General features: G+C 38.3%; 2 protein-coding genes across 2 annotated transcripts in view; both read left to right on the top strand.

Moving 5' to 3' along the window:
• LOC127956210 (uncharacterized) overlaps window positions 1-5,646 on the top strand; it is a 68,667-nt gene extending 63,021 nt beyond the window's left edge. The window contains exons 14-17 of the mRNA XM_052554002.1: window positions 3,090-3,188; window positions 3,475-3,503; window positions 4,092-4,148; window positions 4,276-5,646. Of these exons, the coding sequence (XP_052409962.1) occupies window positions 3,090-3,188; window positions 3,475-3,503; window positions 4,092-4,148; window positions 4,276-4,401 (311 nt within the window). The 3' untranslated portion in view covers window positions 4,402-5,646. The remainder of the gene's footprint in view (window positions 1-3,089; window positions 3,189-3,474; window positions 3,504-4,091; window positions 4,149-4,275) is intronic.
• A 5,970-nt stretch (window positions 5,647-11,616) lies between these two features.
• On the top strand, window positions 11,617-12,963 carry LOC127943345 (germ cell nuclear acidic protein-like). Its single transcript, XM_052539725.1, has one exon. The coding sequence runs from the start codon at window positions 11,617-11,619 to the stop codon at window positions 12,961-12,963; it is 1,347 nt and encodes a 448-aa protein (XP_052395685.1).
• Window positions 12,964-14,106: the final 1,143 nt, after the last annotated feature.

Here is a 14,106-nt window from a genome sequence, read left to right as displayed (position 1 = left end):
CCTAGAAATTCTGTCCATAAAAATTATGAACAGAACCGGTGACAAAGGGCAGCCCTGCCGGAGTCCAACATGCACCAGGAACAGGTCTGACTTACTGCCGGCAATGCGAACCAAGCTCTTGCTCCGGTCGTACAGGGACCGAACAGCCCTAAGTAGGGTGCCGCCGACCCCATACTCCCGGAGCACCCTCCACAGGATGTCGTGAGGAACACGGTCGAATGCCTTCTCCAAGTCCACAAAACACATGTGGACTGGTTGGGCAAACTCCCATGAACCCTCCAGCACCCTGGAAAGGGTATAGAGCTGGTCCAGTGTTCCACGACCGGGACGAAAACCACACTGTTCCTCCTGGATCCGAGGTTCCACTATCGGCCGAATTCTCCTCTCCAGTACCCTGGCATAGACTTTTCCAGGGAGGCTGAGAAGTGTGATCCCCCTATAGTTGGAACACACTCTCCGGTCCCCCTTCTTGAAAAGAGGGACCACCACCCCGGTCTGCCAGTCCAGAGGTACTGTCCCCAACCGCCATGCGATGTTGCAGAGGCGTGCCAGCCAAGACAGCCCCACAACATCCAGAGACTTGAGGTACTCGGGGCGGATCTCGTCCACCCCCGGTGCCTTGCCACCGAGGAGCTTTTTAACTACCTCGATGACTTCAGCCCCGGTGATGGACGAGTGCCCCTCCGAGTCCCCAGCCACTGCTTCCTCAACGGAACACAAGTCGGTGGGATTGAGAAGATCCTCGAAGTATTCCTTCCACCGCCCGACGATATCCCCAGTTGAGGTCAACAGGTGCCCATCTCTACTGTAAACAGTGTTGGTAGGGCACTGCTTCCCCCTCCTGAGGCGTCGAACAGTTTGCCAGAATCTCTTCGAGGCCAACCGGACTATAAGAAGGACTAGGACTAATGGAGAAGGACTATAAATTTAATATAATTTCATAATATGTTTTTGTTTATTATCCACATCCCATTCAATTTGCATAGCAGCAGTTGCAGTAAATTTGCATTGATGAATAAACAAAATCTACTTATGTCAAGGTTAATTAATCTTGAGCATATTGATTTAAAAATATCATATATCCATACTTTGTTAGAAAGCTACTTGTTCAAAAAGGTAGCTTTAGTTTAACATGTAAAATATGTGGATCCTATAGAAACAGTTTAGAATAGCTTAATTAGTCCAGTGTTATTTTAGTATTAGTTATTTATTTTGCTATTTAATCATGCATTAAATATTTATGTATGACTTTTAATTTGAGAATGTATCTGGGTGTCATCAAATGACGTTTTGTCAATAACTTCTGTGAAGGGAGGGAGAGAGAGCTAGAGAGAGAGCTTTCCAGGGTGCAGACAGCAATCGCGGAGCACCATGGTGATTTAGAACGCCAACTGAATTTATGAGAAATCTACAGACGCAAATAGACTAAAGGTGTAGAAAAATAAAGACCTATATGTGTTTTTGGACTTTTTTTTCACCACAAGTCTGAAAGAAGACATGTTACTGAAGACAAACAGCCCCAAATCTCAAAATTGACCAGTAAAAAAAACGATGTTTTTTGCATGTGTCTCACCCATATAGGTTTTTTTTTTTTTTTAAAGTCTCAAGTGTGGAGCGTTAGATAAACATTACACGATTTGTTTCGTCACCTCACTTGAGTGAAAAAAGTCGCTAATGGACTGCATGATTCAATAATGACTTTATTAGAATTGCTATTATAGTTTTTTTTTTTTTTAAAACCATTGCTTTAAATTGCGTTGTTGCCTATATCGGCGCGTTCGGCCGAAAAAAAAAGTAAATCGTAACGCAGTAAACCCCTTTTACATTCAGCATCAGAGGAGCATAGTAAATATAATGATTAGCATCTTGGTCTGCTCTAGGAGATAACATCGTCATCGAACCTGGTCTAACACTGAAAGACGTTAACGTTAGTACCAAACACTTCTTGCACTGCAACAACTCGCTAATCGAAAAACATAAGCTATTTAAAATAGGTGCTTTTTTCTTTGGAAAACAGCAGCTCGCTATTCTTGGTCCTCCTTGAGAAGCATCGCGACGCAATCATGAGTTATTTACTAAACTGAAAGATTATAATTTGAATTTGTGAGTGACAGACAAGTAGAAATGTGGGGGCACACTGGGGGGCCAATCAGTTTTCAGGAGGGGCCAGTGCCCCCATGGCCCCTCCCCTGGCTACGCCACTGTTAAACTAATACAGATCGTGTCTGGGCTCAGTCACTGTCTGCAGTCAGCAGAAACATCCCATCGTGTGTTGTGTCTAAAGATTAGAAACTTAGGATTCAAACACCAGTCGTTTTCATAAATACTTGTTTAAACATGTTTAATATTTGTGACTGACGCCAGATACTGTATATGACACTATGAAGATGTTCACTGTCAAACAACATTTAAGTTTCATGTTGTCATTTATCAAATAGTTGATTACACATCTTATTGTGATTTATTTATTATCTTTATTTTATTTCATAAGCTAACATTGCAAGTTAAAGGGTTTTAAGACTTTGTTTTTTTTATCTACAGTAGAATAAATTAAAATAGCCTTAATGATGTCAGTGATTTCTCTCTTTTTAAAGATGTTATCAAGAATTCTTCTTGACTTTTAACTTTTTCTTAAAAGTTAAGAATTTTTAAATAAATTTCATAACAAATAAGCTATTCTTCATGATGAATTTTCTTCATAACTAATATAACTATAAACATAATGAATAGTTATTGTTCAAAACTAATTTAGCATAAAACTAAATAATAAAAGACAAAATAAAATGATTTTATATATATATATATATATATATATATATATATATATATATATATATATATATATATATGTATATGTATATGTTTAGTTTTGTGTTAAATGGATAAGGAAATTTCGATCTCATGAAAGAGTGTTTTCTGTCAGAAATGGACTTTGGTGTGAACATGAGACGCAATGGTTAGGTTTATCGGTCAGTCTTAGCTTAATAAACACAGTTTGATTATATAGTTTTGTAATAATCAGTGTAATCAGCTAATCATGCTGTTTGGTGAATATCATGAATAAAACACTTGTTTATTTTCATCTTCAGTTAATGGTGAAGGAGCGACGGGAGACATGAGGATCATCGTCTTCTCCTCTGAATTACTCTTCACTTTAATTCTGATTATTTTAATGGTATTTGAACCCTGTGAGTATAACTGAACATTATATACATTCACTTCAGGTGTTTTAGGATTTTCATTTAAGAATATGATCTTTAGGATGCATCACTTCTAGAGATATGTCTACTGTTTTTCTGTGTTGTCTGTTTGTTCAGTCATTTCTGAACTGATCTGAAGCTCTCCATCACTCTCTGAACATTAAACTCATTCTCATGTATGCAGACAGATCTGAGGGTTTATATGATTGGTTCTGAGACTGGTCGGTTATTGAGTGTGATGTGTCTGAATCTGATCAGATCTCTTTCCTCACAGGGATCACACCATGTCTGCAGTCGTGTACGGTGAGTATCAGAAACCAGATGTGATTCATTCTCCTGCCGTGAGTTAAAGGAGCTCTTGGTGATTTAATGTTTCTCTGAGTCTTTATACTTCATACAGACACACATCAGTTTCTGCTTACAGACGTCACTGTGGAAATAGACCTGCTCTATTCACATTTCTATTTGTCACCTGTGATCAACTGACTCCACAAACTCTATAATAATCTGTGAATTAATTCTGCTTCATTACTGAAGGACTGTTTTGGGGAAATTCACTTCACTTGAGTTTCATTGAAATAGAATAACTAATTTTACTAAATTACATTTGCAAGGAAACAACTAGATACTTGGACATTTAACTGATTAAAATTAAGTACACTTTATATAAATACAAAGTCCTTTGAGCAGCTGTCTTTCTGAGAGGACTCTACATCAGTTCAACTGGATTTGTCAAATGTGCTATTATGTACATTAACTATAAACCTTTTTAAAACTGGACAAAGTCACTGACTGCACCTTTAAACAACTGTGTGAGAAGCAGAAGCACATTTAGTGAAGGTGTGTGTGTGTGTGTGTGTGTGTGAATGAACTGTCTTGTCTTGAACACAGAAGTCAATGAAGTCTTGTCGAGCTGCAGCCGCTGGATCACAGAATCAGGAATCTCAGGTTAGTGTCAGGATTACTGTTCTCCAGAAGCACAGAGATGACTGTAGATCACTGCTTCTGTTTCCTTCATTTATTAATCACTGCTGCTGAACAACACATGTTAAAGTCTGTCTGATTCTGAACCCAGAGCCAGAACCAGAACCCAGCAGAAGCACATGCGATGAATCCTCTACTGAACACACAACACCAGGAGAACAGCAGGAGCACCGGGACGGAGGAAGCTCAGCCGGATTCAGTGGTTTCACAATCATAATCAACAGTCAGAGAAAAACACTTGTGAGGAGCTTTCCTCTGAGATTTAAGAGTTCAGTCTCATTCTTCATCTGTTATTGAGGCCGTTATTTAATGTGTGTTTGCTGTAAATATATGCAGGATGTTTAACTGCTATTGCATGTGTTCTTTATATTGATGTAATAGTGATTTTCTCTTATAACTAACTCTAGTTAGTTAGTCTTCAGCAATAGAAATGAAACTGAGATTCCTTTAAGATCAATGGAGAGAAATCAGTGTTATAATATTAACTTTAATAAACACGTCTGTGGATTGATGCTGGAGTCTCAAGATCACAGAGATCCCAGTTACTGTATCCCACAATGCAAAGCGTTTCACCTGATTCTCCATATCCAGTGTGATGACAGAAGCAGAAGTAACTCAGACAGATGATGTATTTCTGCTCTATCTCAGATGGACTCATGAGAACAGCTGGACTGTAGTTAGGGTCAAACACTGGAGGAGCTCAGACAACTACTGCATGTGTTCATTGTAGGGATGTGCGCAACGACTCATTTTACTGTCGTTTAAACGGAAGTTTTGTATCCGACTAGCAAGGAAAAAAGCAAGAACCCCCCAAAAGATGGTAAAAAAAAAAAAAAAATTGTGTATGTAATAGCCTGCATTTGAAACACACACTGACGAATCACTCACTCAATGAATTCTGCTAAAAATACGTAACAGTTATGCTGTTCTCTTGCCTTGCATTATCATCATTTAATTTTAAAATTGTGGGGAAGTCTTGGCCTAGTGGTTAGAGAGTTTGACTCTTATCTGTAAGGTTGTGGGTTCGAGTCTCAGGCTGGTAATACCACGACAGAGGTGTCCTTGAGCAAGACACTGAACGTGTGTGTGCGTGTGTGTGCGCGTGTGTGTGCGTGTGTGTGTGTGTGTGTGCAGATGGTTTGATAGATGCTATGATAGACTGCACTGTAAGTATCTGCTGAATTGTGATCTGATATCTGTTTAACTGTATCAGTATCTCTGTTATATTGATCATCTGTGTCATCTGTTTCTTTTATATAAACACACAAACACACACACCTAACGTTTACACACACACACACACACGGGCACATAATGAACCATGAGCACAAACACACATCAGAACAGCTGCAGTTTCAGAACAGCTTTTGAATTAAATAATGAAATCATTTATTGGATTAATAAAGTTTGTGTTGTGTTGTCATGTTGTAAATTTGTGATGTAATAAATCATTTCTAAAGAACTGAAAGAGTTGTTGGGTTTTAATGAAAGTATTCAGCAGTAAGTATTAATCTGTAGTGTATTTACTGTTTTGAGTAATTTTACTATCACTGATGGTCAGAAGAATCAATCAGTTATCATTTATTCATCTATTAATAAGTCATCATGCTCTATCTGTCTCCAGGAGAAATGAATGATTTGATTCTTCAGTGATCTGTGTTCAGATGTTTCTCTGTCAGTCAGTTTAACCTCTGATCTGATCTGTTTCTGTCAGTATCTAAGTGATATTCATCAAATCATTCTCACACTCATCTTTTTCAGGTTCAGATTCAGTCATAAGAACAGTGATGTTAATCTTCATGATAGTGACTAATGCACTGATGATCGGCCTTTATATTCACACTGGTAGATCAAACAGATACAGTAATATTTAATAATGTTAGCAAATATAGTACATTAGTGATGCAAAGTCTGATTCATTTCTGTGAACTGCTTCTTCTCAGACGGTTCGGCTCAATGAACCGGTTCAAAACACTGATTCATCAGATCCTGACAGCATCATCAACGAGATTACTATGCATTTCTTTTCTAGCAACTGTGTCATGTTAGGCCTTTATCAAGGAAACATGTAAATAAACGAATCGGTTTCAATAAATATTGAAACATTCAAAAAGTTATTTGTGTGAATGCATTTAGCTGCTTATTGCCTTTCATTCACTTAAGTTAATGGTGTCTGTGTTCAGTTTAATTCACTTATCCTTCACTGAACAGTGAACAGTCAAGGTTTTGCAGCTACAGCACACACTTCAGACACCGATGCACAAACACAGATATGTTCGTCATGTCTAAAGTAGGCCTGCATGAATGAGGAAACCAGTGTTATCAACTTTTCCTTATAAACTCATTGATTTAATGTAAAATCTGCACGCACAATAAGCCATAGTAAAATGTAGTTGGTGTATTTTTTTATTTTTTTTTACCCGTGTTTTAATAGAAAGGAAGGCCTATTTAATAAAACCAGTCATAGACATATTTTCATTATGTTTTGTCTGTTAATAAATAAGTTTAAATTGTGCATCCGACTCGTTGTACTGTGTCAAGTTCCTCTGTAATTATCTGCAAACTTCGACAGTTTCAGTTCTTTCTCATTGGACGTGCTTCTTCTGCTGTGTGTCTTGTGTCATCAACACAGAAATAAAGTTTGATTCGGTTTGATCTTGTGAAACCGTTACTTCCTGAGAATGGCTCAAAAGAACCACAACACATCATTGTTCCAGCAAATATAAATGGTAGCTAGTGTTTCATGTTGATTCACTTGTTATTACATGTGGGAGTCCTGGTGCAGAGGGTTGATCACATGATCAGGAGACTGTATAAAGGAGGTTTGTCAGATCTGTGTTGTGTCTCTCTCTCTTCTCTGTCCTCTCTGATCTACAGCTGTCCTCTATGATGAGGACAATATAAACACTTGTGTAAAATTGTGACAGAGAAGTGACTTGATTTGATTGTTTTACAGATCCAGTCAGATGGGGTGTGTGATGGTGTTTCTGCTGATAATCTGGACACTTGTGAACTTAATAGATACTGCTTACTCTTTAATCAGGATTTCTTGAGGTACAGTCTTGATCATCTTCATTGTGCGATGTTTTTCTGCATCAGCTTGGGTTCATGTACAATGAAATAATTCACAATATCCAACAGTGCAGGACCAGTAATACTAAGCAGGTTTGTGTGTGTATGTGCCATATGTCTACATGTTAAGTTCATTTAGGAATTGAGTGAGATGTATTCCTCATTAAGTAAGGAAGAGTCCATCTGATTAAATTAACCTTGATTAAAAGCAGTTAATCTATTGGTTGTGAACCTGCAGTATAACCTGGAGGAATTCAGGAAGCTGATTGGCCATCAAAACTTCACATGTTAAATAGAACCAGGTGTGCTTTGGTGATGAGTAGTGAGCAGAGGGATCTCTGTTGGCAAGGTTAATGTGCTTCTCCTACCCAAGTTGGTGGTGCTACTGATACTGGAGAAAGATTGCTAAAGCATGTTTGGAGTAAACCAAATGCTGAGACGGCAGTGAAAAGCCACAATGTGTTCATCAACTTCATAGAAGCTACTGGTAGGATAAAGATTCTTTTATTGACTGTTTAAGAGACCAATTGTGAATGTCTTGCAAGTTGTTTATTAATGCTAGCGGGTTTAGCATTTAACATGCTATCTGGTCATGTGAAGTAAATGCATTTGATTTAGTTTTGTTAAACCGGTTTGCACTGTATTTCTGATTTGTGCGTATTCTAGTAACATTGGTTGTAATTTAAATAAGTTAAAACCTCTTTAAATGACTGTATTACTGTGTGTAGTATGTTTTGAGTTGTTCCATGCATCCTATGAAGTTGACTGGAGCCTTGTTCAAGTTGGGGCAGACATTGAGGCTGAGAATATCTAGATAACTTGACACTACATACATAGAAATATATAAAGTTTGAAATCTCGTTCCTGATGGAAACGGCTGACAGACGGATGTGATGGGTCGTCAGTTAAATTGATTTGTCTTAATCCAGTTATTAGCAGTTACATATATCAGTTACACACTATAAAAAACATAAATAACAAATGAATACTGACAAGCCCAGAACTTTTACCGAACTGTTAAGTGACCCTGAGCAGAGACAATGCTCTGTCTGAAGAGAAATGATTGTAATTCACAAGTGTTTAAGAATACAGACATAAGATTGGTCTGTTTTTAAAGAAAACACTCAGAATATTATTGCTGATGTTACAAAACAGTGACCAAACATGGAATCTTGAGTTTCAGATATTTTCAATGATATCTGTTTTGTCAAGATTGGGAAAAAACTAATTAATAATAATAATAATAATAATGCAGTATATATTGTAAAATCTGAAACATGCCCATTGGGTTAGGAGCCGCTAACTGTATTTAAAGTACTGTGTCCATTTAAACACAGTGTCCATGTTGTTTAAGATTTTGAATGATGACTAATTTATGATGAGGTCTAAAATATTTAATTATAAAAAAAAAATTAAGCCGAGCATCCCGTGGGCAGGACACTGATAGTTCATCTGTTCCAGATCATCAGTAGAAGAATTAATAACTCAAATCAGTCATATCAGAGACCACACAGATTAAACAATAAGATATCAAATCATATAAACCAGAATAGTTTCTATTATAAACCATTAGATCAGATTTTTCATCAAATGAGCTGTTTTCTCATCTCTCACATTGTTTCACACTCCTTGAGCTCCATTCTGTATATAAATTATCAGTCCTTCAGTGGTGCAGGCACGTGCGGGGGGGGGGGGGGGCGTTTTGTGCTTCAGCACCTGCCCCTTTGCCCTTTGGTGCCCAAAGTGCCCTTTTGTCAAAGCAAAATTTCCTCTAGTTTCCTTTTGTGAATGCCTGCTCATGCCCAATCTAAATATTAGTAAAATTTTGAATAATAATTTAGCCGTCAATAAGATGACCAACATGATGACCTTTGACCTGACGACGACGACCTCCCCATCCGACCAGGACGATTCGTCACGCCGCACGCGCATTTTTTAATTGTCAGAGAGCAGAGGATATTTTCAACATCGTGGCAGCTGGTAAGTGGTGTTTCATTCTCAGCGAAGTGATTTTGGTGTTTATTTACTTATTATTATTTTACAAGAACGACGTGATGTGAGAACATGCAGATATATTGCGGTGTGTAGCTGTAGTGTAGAGTAACGTTAGCGTTACTCTACACTGTTTGAGGGAGAAACGTTTCACAGGCATCGAGGGCAGAGGCGTCATGCCCATTCAAAGATTTCTGAGCCAAGTTGATTTAAATGCAGCTTCCAAACGACAAAAAAAAAAAAAAAAATAGCAGAATAATATTTTTTATATATTTGATATAATCACACTGTTGTGATTAGATTGTTCAGTGCACAGCATCAGCTGCTAAATTCAAATCTGTGTTTGCTGGCTGGCGCTGAGCCAGAGACGTTCATACAACGCTTCATGATGATAACCAATCAACGGTTCTGTTGCGCGGATGCAATGGCCAATCGGAGACGTGCAGAAGAGTCATCATGAAACGCGCTGTTTTTGTTCACTTGCTCGCTGACTGAATTATTTAGCGAATTCTTTCTTCAGAGCGAGACTAAAAACAAACAAAAATCCTGATGTGCATAATGTAATATAAAGTGCTTCAGTGATTGTAATGGGAGTTTTTGAGAGTGCCTGAACTCTGACTAGACTGAATGAAAATGTTATTTGATAATGTAAATGTTCTTTACTCTCTGTAAAATGAAAGTGTTAAAATAAGTAACTTACAATATTGTTATTAACATTTACATTAAATACAAATTCAGTCGTATTAAAAATATTTTATGGCATGATATGGCACTTAAGTAAAAAGTCGGGGTTTTATGTTTAGTTAATAGATTACACTACCTTTCCTTTTATTGATCAAATAACAATCTATAAAGGTGCCAAACGGGTTTACTTACAATTTTGAGAATCGAGATATTTCCTGATATATTAAGCATGTTTGGAATTGTTTTGAATAAAAAGGAAAAATAAATAAAACATAAGCCTATATAAGTTATACAGTGCTTTCATAGCATGACTCAGTTGTTTATTGTTTTGTATCAATATTTAAGGTGGACTTATTGATTGGGTGCAAGAATAGTAGTGATGGTTAAAATAATAGATTGATAATGAAATAGATTGTGCCTTGTTCCTAGATGGACAGAGACTGGAAAGTAATAGATCAGATGAGGAGATGGAGATAGAGGAAGAAAAAGAGGCAAATGTAAGTGACAGAAAGAGCAGGTAAGCAAGCCAGGAGACAGAGGCTGGTGAGAAAGAGGAAAATATAGAGTTTTTTCTGTAGTTTTTACTATAACAGCTGTTCTTAATTATTCTGTAGAACAGAGAAGAAAAAGCCATCAGGTTGGGACAATTTAAGACATTTCAGTTTCTAATCCCAGAGCTATTATTAGGTGGAAATAATTTTTCTTTTTTTACTTTTAAACTTAAAATTGTCTCTTCTAATCTTTTTCTTTTTCAAAACTGCATCACAGCATTTGCTGCCTATCAATACATTATCATCCATATCGATACGCAAATCGGCAAGGAATGCATCACAATATATTGCAGTATTGATATTTTGAACCGCGCTATTTAAAGCCTTGTTCCACGTGCCCCTTTTATATTTTGAGCACCTGCCCCTCCAAAGGTCTCTGCACGGCCCTGGGGTGGTGTGTGGTGATTTACTGTAAAGCTGCTGTTTGACAGCGAATGTTTAATAACTGAGAGACTCACTATACAGGAGCGTATTTACTTATTTACATCACACTAATGATCTAATAATAGCCTGCCATTCACTCTGTCACAACATTTAAAAATACCCCAGAGCCCCCTTAAGACTGAACCCTTAGAATCCAAGCATCTGCTGAGATTCACTCTCTAATCGCAATTAAAATCATTTAAACATAGTTATTAAAGCTACAAGTCATGTTTAAAGGGTAAGTTCACCGAAAAATGAAAATTATGTCGTCATTAACTCACCCTCATGTTGTTCCGAAGCAGTAAGACCTCCATTCATCTTCAGGACACAGTTTAAGATATTTTAGATTTAGTCCGAGAGCTCTCAGTCCCTCCATTGAAGCTGTGTACGGTCTACTGTCCATGTCCAGAAAGGTAAGAAAAACATCATCAAAGTAGTCCATGTGACATCAGAGGGTCAGTTATCATTTTTTGAAGCATTGAAAATACATTTTGGTCCAAAAATAAAAAATACTACGACTTTATTCAGCACTGTCTTCAGTGTCTGTTGTGAGCGAGTTCAAAACAAAGCAGTTTGTGATATCCAAACGAATCATTCGATGTAACCAGATCTTCTTGAACCAGTTCACCAAATGGAACTGAATCATTTTAAACGGTTCACGTCTCCAATACGCAGTAATCCACAAATGACTTAAGCTGTTAACTTTTTTAATGTGGCTGACACTCGCTCTGAGTTCAAACAGGAGAACCAGATCACAGGAGAACCAGAGCACAGGAGAACCAGATCACAGGAGAACCAGATCACAGGAGAACCAGAGCACAGAAGAAACAGATCACAGAAGAACCAGATCACAGGAGAACCAGAGCACAGGAGAACCAGATCACAGGAGAACCAGAGCACAGAAGAAACAGATCACAGGAGAACCAGAGCACAGGAGAACCAGATCACAGGAGAACCAGATCACAGGAGAACCAGAGCACAGGAGAACCAGAGCACAGGAGAACCAGAGCACAGAAGAAACAGATCACAGAAGAAACAGATCACAGAAGAAACAGATCACAGGAGAACCAGAGCACAGGAGAACCAGAGCACAGGAGAACCAGATCACAGGAGAACCAGAGCACAGGAGAACCAGATCACAGGAGAACCAGACCAGAGGAGAACCAGACCAGAGGAGAACCAGATCACAGAAGAACCAGATCACAGGAGAACTAGATCACAGGAGAACCAGATCACAGGAGAACCAGAGCAGAGGAGAACCAGATCACAGGAGAACCAGATCACAGGAGAACCAGATCACAGGAGAACCAGAGCACAGGAGAACCAGAGCACAGGAGAACCAGAGCACAGGAGAACCAGATCACAGAATAACCAGATCACAGGAGAACCAGAGCACAGGAGAACCAGAGCACAGGAGAACCAGAGCACAGGAGAACCAGACCAGAGGAGAACCAGAGCACAGAAGAACCAGATCACAGAATAACCAGATCACAGGAGAACCAGAGCACAGGAGAACCAGAGCACAGGAGAACCAGATCACAGGAGAACCAGAGCACAGGAGAACCAGAGCACAGGAGAACCAGAGCACAGGAGAACCAGACCACAGAAGAACCAGAGCAGAGGAGAACCAGAGCACAGAAGAAACAGATCACAGAAGAACCAGAGCAGAGGAGAACCAGAGCACAGGAGAACCAGAGCACAGGAGAACCAGACCACAGAAGAACCAGAGCAGAGGAGAACCAGAGCACAGAAGAACCAGAGCACAGGAGAACCAGAGCACAGAAGAACCAGAGCAGAGGAGAACCAGAGCACAGAAGAACCAGAGCACAGGAGAACCAGACCACAGAAGAACCAGAGCAGAGGAGAACCAGAGCACAGAAGAACCAGAGCACAGGAGAACCAGACCACAGAAGAACCAGAGCAGAGGAGAACCAGAGCACAGGAGAACCAGATCACAGGAGAACCAGATCACAGGAGAACCAGATCACAGGAGAACCAGATCACAGGAGAACCAGATCATTTCTTTGATCAGCATTGCGTCTCACTTTGATTCATGAACAACAGCTTGACTTTTTTTTACCTGTTATTTTGTGGTTGACAGCGAATCAAAAAGCACAGTCCAGCTGGAAAACAAGAACCAACCTGCAAGAACACAGAATAATATAATGAGCAGAAACATGTTTTACAGAGGCAGAAGTGTTTCTCATGTAGGTGATACTGAGGTTTTACCCTCCAACACAGCGTCCAGATCATTTCTCTGAAGATCATCAAATAATTCAGCAGTTACTCTGTTAGTTATCAGCGAGTGCTTCTCCATCACTCCATCAGTCCTGTATTTCCTGAAAGTGCTTCCAGGTAAAACAGAAATACTCAAGTTGTACTAATATCGATCCACTTATTATATTTATATCAGTACAGTATATTTTTTATACTGTAATAAGTGCATAGTGAATGTGCTACTTTGGAACAACTTTAAATATTTTAAGTGTTCTTTAAGCTAATTGCAGTACATTTTAATATTTATAATGTATCTTCAGTGTAATTTAATTGTACATTATTTAAAATACACTTTTATGCTTCTTGAAGTACAGCTATAATATATTTTAAGCCCAACTTTTATATTCTTCAAGAATATTTTCAATAGATTTCCGCTCATTAGATACGTTTGTTACAAAGCTATTTTTTAAATAAGGGAATATTAAAAAGTACAAAAATCATTCAATTAACATGTGCACACTTTCACATGCAGAAAACGTTAATGTACTATGTCTTGTGTACAATACAACAATACATTGCATGACCAGACATGGGGATTAAATGTATTAAATGTATTTTAAATACGTATTTAGTTACTTTAGTGTATTTTGTAATTTGTATTTTGCAGGTGTGGAAAAAATAAAATGTAGTTTGTAACAAAATATTTTGAGGGAGTGTATTTAGAGTATTTCTAATACTTAAATACTTAAAGAAAAATCACCATATGCTTATCACCATAGTAAATGATTTTGCCATATTTTCGGTCAGATGTTGGCAATGCAATGTTTAGGTTAGATGCACGAAAATCACGTGGCACCCTGTAGACCGGGCTCCCTCCAAGAAGAGAATGAGTTTTGAACACAGGAGAAGAAGTGGTGCTGCTCCTCTTAAAAACGGCATTAAGTTAAGTGTTATGTGATGTGAAAAATTATACAGTCTACACA

This window comes from Carassius gibelio, chromosome A3, assembly GCF_023724105.1.
Source record: "Carassius gibelio isolate Cgi1373 ecotype wild population from Czech Republic chromosome A3, carGib1.2-hapl.c, whole genome shotgun sequence".
Lineage (NCBI taxonomy): Eukaryota > Metazoa > Chordata > Actinopteri > Cypriniformes > Cyprinidae > Carassius > Carassius gibelio.
The sequence above is the reverse complement of the archived record's forward strand: the minus strand, read 5'-3'. Positions and strand labels throughout refer to the sequence as shown.

Excerpts from the sequence above, each read along its gene's own strand:
- LOC127943345 (XM_052539725.1), top strand. The coding sequence starts at position 11,617 with ATGTGGCTGACACTCGCTCTGAGTTCAAACAGGAGAACCAGATCACAG.